General features: G+C 32.4%; 1 protein-coding gene across 1 annotated transcript; it reads right to left on the bottom strand.

Annotated features, from left to right (window-relative positions):
• Nucleotides 929-7,459, bottom strand: LOC109848655 (DNA-directed RNA polymerase III subunit RPC8-like). Its single transcript, XM_020418277.1, has 9 exons — nt 7,245-7,459; nt 7,059-7,174; nt 6,874-6,969; nt 4,060-4,147; nt 3,102-3,165; nt 1,518-1,584; nt 1,347-1,436; nt 1,135-1,191; nt 929-1,065 (listed from the first exon to the last, which is right to left on the bottom strand). Exons 2-8 carry the CDS (start codon nt 7,167-7,169, stop codon nt 1,141-1,143), a joined length of 567 nt encoding a protein of 188 aa, XP_020273866.1. The 5' UTR covers nt 7,170-7,174; nt 7,245-7,459; the 3' UTR covers nt 929-1,065; nt 1,135-1,140.

The following is a 9,286-nucleotide window of genomic DNA, read 5'->3' as shown; positions in this document are numbered from 1 at the left end:
ATTTTGTTTGTTTCATCAATATTTTGGGATTTGGAATACCAAAATTTATAATATTTTGTTTGTTTCATCAATATTTTGGGATTTGGAATACCAAAATTTGTAATATTTTGTTTGTTTCATCAATATTTTAGAATTTAGAATACTATAAATTATATATTATAATATTATATAATATTTTAATAACATATATTATTATAATATTATATAATATTTTGGGATTTGGAATACTACAGCATGAACAGTGATTATTGGGTCCTCCTATATATATTATATATTATATATATAATATTATATATATATATATTATATATTATAGATATAATTTATATAATATATAATATAATATATATAATATATTATATATATTATATTATATATTATATAAATTATATCTATAATATAATATATATATATATAATATTATATATATAATATATAATATATATAGGAGGACCCAATAATCACTGTTCATGCTGTAGTATTCCAAATCCTAAAATATTATATAATATTATAATAATATATGTTATTATATCTATAATATAATATATATATAATATATATATATATATATATAATATATAATATATATAGGAGGACCCAATAATCACTGTTCATGCTGTAGTATTCCAAATCCTAAAATATTATATAATATTATAATAATATATGTTATTAAAATATTATATAATATTATAATATATAATTTATAGTATTCCAAATCCTAAAATATTGATGAAACAAACAAAATTTTAGAGATCCCAAAACATGTAAAAAAATTTATGGATTTTAAATTCTATGGTGAAATCCATATCCATAAATTTTAGGATTTGAAACAAACACCCCCAAAGTTGCTAACGTGTTCCTTGTTTAAAGCCAAAAGTTCAAGTTTTATAGGAAAGTACAAATAAAAACACATATAATTCACACCTAGTAACAGAAAGTAGCAAGAAACGGAGTCTTTTAGACTTATAAATTTGACAAACATACAAGTAAAATGCACATGATCCAGTTACATGAATACATAACTCTCTTTTTATCTTCACTTGTTTGTTCAATTAGCTCAATTATGTTCAACTATTCTTCCCACCAAGAAACCAGGCCTAATCCATCTGCACAGATTTCCGCTAGCTCAATTATGTTCAACTATTCTTCCCACCAAGAAACCAGGCCTAATCCATCTGCACAGATTTCCGCCTGCCAAACAAGAACAAAGCAATTTAAGTAAAAACAATCTATTACATCCCCTTGAATCCATGAAGAATAGCACACTAATAATAAAAATGACCGCAGATTATAGCCCCATTACACAAATCATTCATATAACGCATATTTGAGTTCTAGCAACATACAGTAATCTCCATCGGAGCGAAAGGCTTTGCATCAGCATCCTGTTCAATCGGGAGAGGCGGGTATTTAATACTTTTTACTCGAAACCTTATCTGCAAGAAAAACAAATTACAAAGATAAGTTTGGTTGTCTATTACTCTCCATACAGGAAAATCAGAAATAACTATGAAAACCTTCTCATCAAGATCCAATGGAAGTTCTGAGGAGTCGTACGTCCATGTCCATATGTCATCTGGTCCCCTGTTATCAACAGCAAACTAACAATTAGAATATAAAAATATAACTCAGAAGTCAGAAACCCTCACCATATCTTTGGAGCAATATTTAAAAGGGAGAAAGCATGAAGCAAGAACTCTTGATACTTAATCAAAGCGAAACATAAGCTTCAAAAGGTGAGCTTCAAGAATTTTCATTCTACATAATAACATATTAAGGGGAATAGGAGGCTACCGGAGGCTGCCACATCATCAACCTCTCTCCAGTGTCAGTATTGGCCCTATTTACTACAGTCTACAGCAACAACGAGTCCTTTATCCCAAAAATTGGGGTCACCTACATGAATTCTATCCTTCCATGCAGTTCTGGTATGCCTATCTCTTCATTAATTTAATTACTATCATACCCTTCTCAGTCCCTAACTTCCACTAAGTTCAATAGACCACATTTACTAACATATAAAAGATATATACAGAAACTGAAAACTTTATATATACAATGCCCTTGATAAAGCAAATGAAAATATGGATCCCAACAATAGAATTAGTGTTGTGAGTTGTTTATGATGATTGGAGGAATAGGAAATAACATAAACTTCAATATGAACAACATAAATATAAACCATAATTAATGAAATTTAATTACCAAAAGAGTTACCAGGAGTTGGCTTAGACTTTGGCAACAATCAGTAAAGATCCTTCTTAATTATTCTAAAAGATGAGGAAAAAGTGGGTTAAACAAAGTGTACCAAATGTAAGCTTTTCTATAGAACAGGGTAAGCAAAGTGCCCAAAGGCCTGCAATTTAAGGAGCATCAAAGTGAGCTTCAGAGAGCTTCTTAAACTTCACCTTTGTACAGTAGAGAGATCTCAAGGTGGTAGTCAAGCCACCCACCCAGGTTGATACCCAGCAAAAAATGCATTACGAAAATTGAATTGAAATAAAACACCAGTACGTATTTGATGAAGTTTGTATATGTATGTGATGTGTTAAATATCCCCGACACGGCCGATATATTGTCGGATGTCCTTTGCTGATTTTGGCAATTTTTGGACAACATATTACGATTTTCCCAATAGATTGGTGACAATATATCACGATTTGGCCTTTGATTTATGGTTCAATTGAGGTCCACAATTTCTACTTATGTAAATAACTAGAAGGAAGAATTATGGCTCATATGAGACCAAATTCTTTTGCAAAAAAATTTGCAAAAGATACCAAATCATATTATGCGCTGACTCCCCAATATTTGTTAAATATCTCTGTATGTCCCCTATATACAAATGATTCCCATAGAAAACACTTTATGGATATGATGTGTGCATGATTTTAAAAAATATTCATAGGGACACACACACACATACATGTATGTACACGCACGCGCGCACGCGCGTGCACACATATATATATATTTATGGACCCACACACACATACGTATATGTATGTATGTATGTGTATATATGTATGTATGTATGTGTGTGTGTGTGTATAGCAGAACGAAAAGATAGGGTTAACTGATAAAGAATAAAAGATCCTTACAGCTGGCACGGATGCTGCAACAGGTGCACATGAACATATATGTCATTGAAGAATCCAAGAGACACTGGCACACAAGTCAGCATCCAATTTATAATATAAACACATGAAACAGATATCAATGGTTAAAAGGTGTCTCCGGGAATAATAAACATGTAAAACTAGTACACAAGCTAATACAGCTACTGTCTATATAGTGAAAGGAAGTAATAGTATGCAGAATCATACACCAGAAGCCTCTGTATATGAGAAAATTTATAATAATAAAAAAAGAACAGCACTATGTTTAATATCCACCTCAAATTCATATTATGAACACATGTAGCAGACATTGGTAACAAGGTATATATGGGAATAATAGACATGTACAACTGGTATGCAAACTAATACAATTATTGTTATATAGTGAAAGGATGTAATGGTGTTATAGAATTATAGATCAGAGCCCTCTGTTTATGAGAAATTTTAGAAGAAAGAAAAGCACTATAATTAACATCCCCATCAAACTCGTGAAGGAATCAACAATTCAGAATCTCGATAAGGGAAAGCAGGAAAATGGTATGAGCCTTGTTGAAAATCTGAACGGTCAAAATAGATGCAGATAACTCCAAACCCGGTAAGGTACGCAGCAAAGGATTAGAATCCAAGAACATTGAGGATTCCATCAAAGAGAAGGACATTTTGATGCTGAGCTCAAGCAGTTTGAAAGATTAAGGTGGCAATACTGGTGTCTTTGGTTAGTCAAATTAGTTTGCTATATATCTGTACTCCAGAAGACAATCAACATACAACTGACCAAACTACGATTTAGACAAACCATCAACTGCTTAATGAGAAAAGGCAGGTCACCATTATAATATGCTATTATTCTAATATGCCATTATTTTCTGACATAGATGAAGGCAGTGAGGCAAATACATCGTAAATGTTTTATCATTAAAGAAAAAATGCCTTAACTTACAACGCAAACCATTAACGCCAGATTCCTCAATCTTTCCTGTAAGAATCTCCCCAACAAATGGTCTGAACATTACTGATCTAAATATAACCTAAGAACAAGAAAATTATTAATAAGTTAATGATAAAATAAATAAATGTTAAAAAAATTCAACAGTTAGCATATGCGTAAGTATGTTTCAGAATATGTTTAAGGTATTTTCTACTCTAAATCACTTGAGCACAGGCATCCATGAAAATCACACGACCTACACACGAGCACAAGGGAACGCGGCCACACACGCACTATAGACCCAGGCAAGAGCCGTGTTCGGGCTAAACCCGGTCCAAACCCACCGGGATCAGGCTTGGACGGGCTGGGCCTTGTTAATCCAGACTTGAGCCCAGGGGTTTGGTTTTGGGAGCTGCCCAAACCAAGCCGCTGGCCCGACACGCCAGGCTATGGGCCGGGCAGGGCCAAAACCAGTTATTTTATTTTATTTTTCTTTAAACAAATAAATTTTTACATATAATATACCAAAAATATTGACAAAATAAAATAAATTTCATTAACAATTTGTGTTGCATGCTGCACACTAAAATGAAACTAATCAAACTATGCTAGATTAAGAAAATAAAAAATACAAAATGATTCCATGATTTTCTTCAACTTAAGAGTAGAGATAATTCTGTATCTGCTTCTCCTTTTTCTTTGACCTTCCATTTTCAATAACACTTTTCTGGAACTCTTTTCATTACATAAAATAAATATCTCAAAGTGAATTGTGGCCTTTTAACTCTTTTCCTATCCACATGAACTGTCTACGTAAACTTCCTGTGCGACCACTTGTTGGAGCTTGTAATCATATCCCACATTTGCTACATACAGCAACTCTATTAGCACCATCACCTTTCATCGTGAAGTTAGAAAGGCTAGGATCCATTAAAATGAGAATATTAGAATTTAGTAGCTTAAGAGACTTGAAGGAATAATAGAGAAAGACAAGGTGAAGAATATTAGTATAAGAATGAGAAATTAGAATTGAAGTTGAATAATATCATAGGATGAGAAATAAGAATATAGCATGTGTCTGTTTTTTTTCTATTTTGGGCCTCTTTTTTTTAAGTTAGCCCACTGGCCCACTTTATGTTTAATTTTTTAGGCCAATTTTGAATCTTTTTTGGGCATGGGCAGGCTTATAAAATATAGGCCAAAACTTTTTTTAAAAAACATGTGAGCTAATAATTTAAGAAACTTGTGGGCTAACTTTTAAAAAAAACTTATGGCATGTTAAAACACAGGTCGGGCTAGGGCAGGGCTCGGGCCAAGGTTTTGGACCCTCTACCCGCCCTACCCAGAATTTCTCCGGGTTCCCGATCAAGCCCGGCCTGCTCAAACCAGGTTGGCTTTACCCTGACCCTAGCAGGCCAAGATGGGTGAGCTTTCGGGCTCACCCAGTCCGATGGCTACCTCTAGCGTGTGCCCACACACAAACGCACATGCACAGACCACAAATCTTAAAAATTAAGAAAATGAGTATGTCGTAGGGTCATGGATACTGAGACTCGATAAGAGATAAAGAGGGTAGCCTAATGCATGAGACTCTTGTTATTGTGTGTCTAAGGAGATCTGTAGTCTGTAATCCTATCCCAATTATTGGAGATTTTCCAAAAGTCAAACCCTGGACCTACTAAATAGTTGAAGAATCCCTAAACATTGTATCAAAGCTTAATCTTTTAACATTTATATAGTTATAGTTTTAATGATTTCACTATAAACTTGATATTGTTGTCAATATTTTGCAATAGGGGTATGCATCTTATACTTCAACACAATGTACAAGGAAATCAACATGCATAATTGCATTCTTAAAGTTGCCTCTATAAAATGAATCCTATGGGCAAATATGTTAGTCAATTTACCTTAAGATACAACTATTATCTTACATTTAGGATTTTGTGATAAGCTAAATTGAAAAAATGGGTTCAAAACCCAACTAAGCATTTGTCAGGTTCCATAACATTTCACGGGTTTCAGAAATGGATAAAGCCCACCATCATCCCTAATTTTCTTTACATTCCAATTGAGAAGTGAACATTCCTAAAACCTTACATCCGCTAAATGAACCAAAAATCCCCATTTTTGAACATGGATAAATTCTCTCAAGTTTATATCCTGTTCTTTACCTTTCTGTGTAACATTTGCCACAAACCCATTTCATTTATAAATAACAAATATAACAGCCTAACATGATATCATTAATGGTATACATTTCTCCATCCATTTATCTAATCTATGATGATGTTCTTTTCCTTGTTAGTTTTTATTTATTCAAATTTATAGACAAATGATAAATCACCAAGTTGGCATTTTTAATAGAACCTTGTTTGCAATATGGGACTTTCTTCTTTCACCAACAGTGTTAATATCAATTTGGTCATCTATTCTATATAAAAAAATTACCTTATTTCTTCTATGTAAAATAACACCACATTCACGTCAATTATCGATACTTATAAAATAATCTCACAAGTGAAAGAAAAACAATACCATATTAGAAATATGGTCCTACTAAAATACCAATCCGGTAATTTAGCCCAAATGATAAGGAAACATGGGAAACGACACAAGATGTATGGCCCAATTAGACATCTTTGAGCGCAATGAAAAAGCCACTAGTTAAATTAAACTTTAAACCCAAGCAATGATCATGACCTTCCTGTTCAAACCACGCATGATAGATGGGGGGAAGAGGAAGGAATTACATCTATGAACATGAGATAAAAACTTTCATTTATTAAGAATCTAATTTTCATAATTCCATAAAATAACGAGTACCTTATATGTAGGACAGCCATGCCCGGGATATACGAAGCCACCTTCAATGGATTGAATATCATAAATAGAGATACATAGGCCTAAATTAGCGATAACCTATTTTTAAATAAAAAACAAAACTTATATAAACACATGCAACATATAAATAATGAAATTCTTTATTAAAAAAAATCTCAGCAATAAACCTTGTCCAAAAATAACTTCTCAAGCTGCTCCTTGATCGCATCAACAAGAGGACGGCTCAGCAAATGCGGAGGCAGAGGAATTGTATGCTCAATCTTGCTTAGATAAAACATTATACCTTTGAAATATAAAGATAACAATATTCAAAAATAGAATTTTGTCAAATCAAAGAGAGGAAATGAGCTGACCTTGAGTTCAGAGAGAGGATTTTTCGATTGTTATTGGGCTTTTTGTTAGAGTTTGTTGTATCAAAGGTAGAGAGGGCGTCAAGCTGAAGAGAGAAGAAGATGGTGGGTTTTGGAATTTAATTGGATTTAGGGTTTGGATTCTTTTGGTTTTAAGTTGGGGTTTAGGGTCTTTAGGGTTTGTGTTTGTGTTTGAAGAGAGACGATAAATGACAGGAGACGTGGGAGCGGGTGAGGAAATTTTGTTCCCTTAACTTCAATATTTTAAATTAGTTCCTCAAATCATTGAAATTGCTAATAGGCCCCTAAGATATGTCAATCCTTCCAAACAGATCCCTAATAGCAATTTCAACGATTTGAGGGAATAACTACAAGATATTGAAGATTAGGGGACCATTATCGAAATCCCAATTTTCTTTAGATTATATAGATATTGGTCTCTCAAGTCTTTAATAATTCCATGCTAGTCCCTCAAATCTATGAGAGTGCTCGTTAGTCCCTCAAATCCCAAGGGTCTTGCAATTTGGTCCTTCAGTGATCGAAAAACCCTCATATATTATTTATTTAAGGATTATGTACAATTTGGCCTTCTAAAGTCTACACATTTTTCAACATAGATACCCCCAACGTTTTTTTTTTTTTTTTTTTTTTTTTTTTTTTTTTTTTTTTTTTTTTTTTTTTTTTTTTTTTTTTTTTTTTTTTTTTTTGACACTTTGATGACCCTAAGTTTTACAAAATTTCTACTTTCAAGTTTCATCCCCAAAGATTCTACATTTTTTACTCTGATACCTTAAGTTTATACTTTTTTTTTACTTTGACACCCTAAAGTTTGGGGATTAAAATATCAAAAACAAAACTTTAAGGGATATCAAACTTAAAAATGTATAAACTTCATCATAACAGAAGTGTTAGAAGAAAACATTTAGGTGTCCAAGTAAAAGAAAAGATTGTAAACTTCATCATAACAAAAGTGCTAGAAAAAAAAATCTTGCAAAGTGTTAGAAAAACTTTAGGGTACTAAAGTTAAAAAGATGTAAAACTTTGAAGTACCGAAGTGTAAATAATCTTTCTAACAAGATGTATTTTAAGAGAGAAATCATAAGTAATGGGTATGTTTGTTCTTGAGGGGGGTTATTGGTTGGTGTAATGTTGGGGTAAGTGGGGTAGTTTTTGAGACTTTATTTTATGATGTTATTCATTGGGACAATGAGATTGAGATTTCACTTTAAGGTATTATTCATTGGGACAATAAAATTAAGACAATTACCCCTACTTTTTCCAAAATTGGATACTTTCATACAAACTTTTTGTCCAAACCAATGTTGAAAATAGCGATAACGCATAGAGTAACACTTATCTCCGGATAACCAAAACGCAAAATAGCCTAACTCTTAACGTAGGTTAAATAATTTATTATTATTTAAATAATTTATATATTTATAACATTCAAAATAAAAAAAATGAATAATCATCGCAATTCTCAATTTCACAAATCAATATATCATCACAATTTCACAACAAAATCAACCATGTTTACCTTAACAATTTTTTGCACATGCGATAAAGAAATAGTCCAACATAGTCTGATTAGCAAATAAACCACAAATTTTTTTTATTTTCAATAATTTCGGCAATTTGTAGTAGATTCTGCACATAACTGCATGTTTGCAAAATTCCACAAAGAATAAATCTTCCATGTCCTCTGCATTTTGAGTCCGTTGTCAGAAAGCTACATAAGCTGTGTATGAAATGACTCAATTTTACCTTTCCCCCTAAAATAAATACATTTTGAGCATCTTTTTCAAAATGATTTAGGGTTGGTTAGTTAATGCACCAAAGCTTGATGCTCTGAATTTTTCTTCTCAAAAATAGATCTTTCTCCAATAAAAACCCTAATGAGGACACATGCATCAAGAAACATAACCATTCCACTAAAAATCAAAAACAAAAAAAGCAGGGTTTCGAGAAGACCTCTGGCTTATGAGATAGAAAGCGTCGCCCTCTTTCGACGACGACGTGAAAAGGGGAAGAAACGGCTTCTCCAA

This window comes from Asparagus officinalis, chromosome 1 (assembly GCF_001876935.1).
Source record: "Asparagus officinalis chromosome 1, Aspof.V1, whole genome shotgun sequence".
NCBI classification, from domain to species: Eukaryota; Viridiplantae; Streptophyta; class Magnoliopsida; order Asparagales; family Asparagaceae; genus Asparagus; species Asparagus officinalis.
This window is presented reverse-complemented; position numbering and strand designations above follow the sequence as displayed.

Excerpts from the sequence above, each read along its gene's own strand:
- LOC109848655 (XM_020418277.1), bottom strand. The coding sequence starts at position 7,169 with ATGTTTTATCTAAGCAAGATTGAGCATACAATTCCTCTGCCTCCGCAT. Across the intron at positions 1,585-3,101 it reads TTGCAGCATCCGTGCCAGCT|GGGACCAGATGACATATGGA; the intron begins GTAAGGATCTTT and ends TGTTGATAACAG. Across the intron at positions 1,437-1,517 it reads CATTGGATCTTGATGAGAAG|ATAAGGTTTCGAGTAAAAAG; the intron begins GTTTTCATAGTT and ends TTTTTCTTGCAG.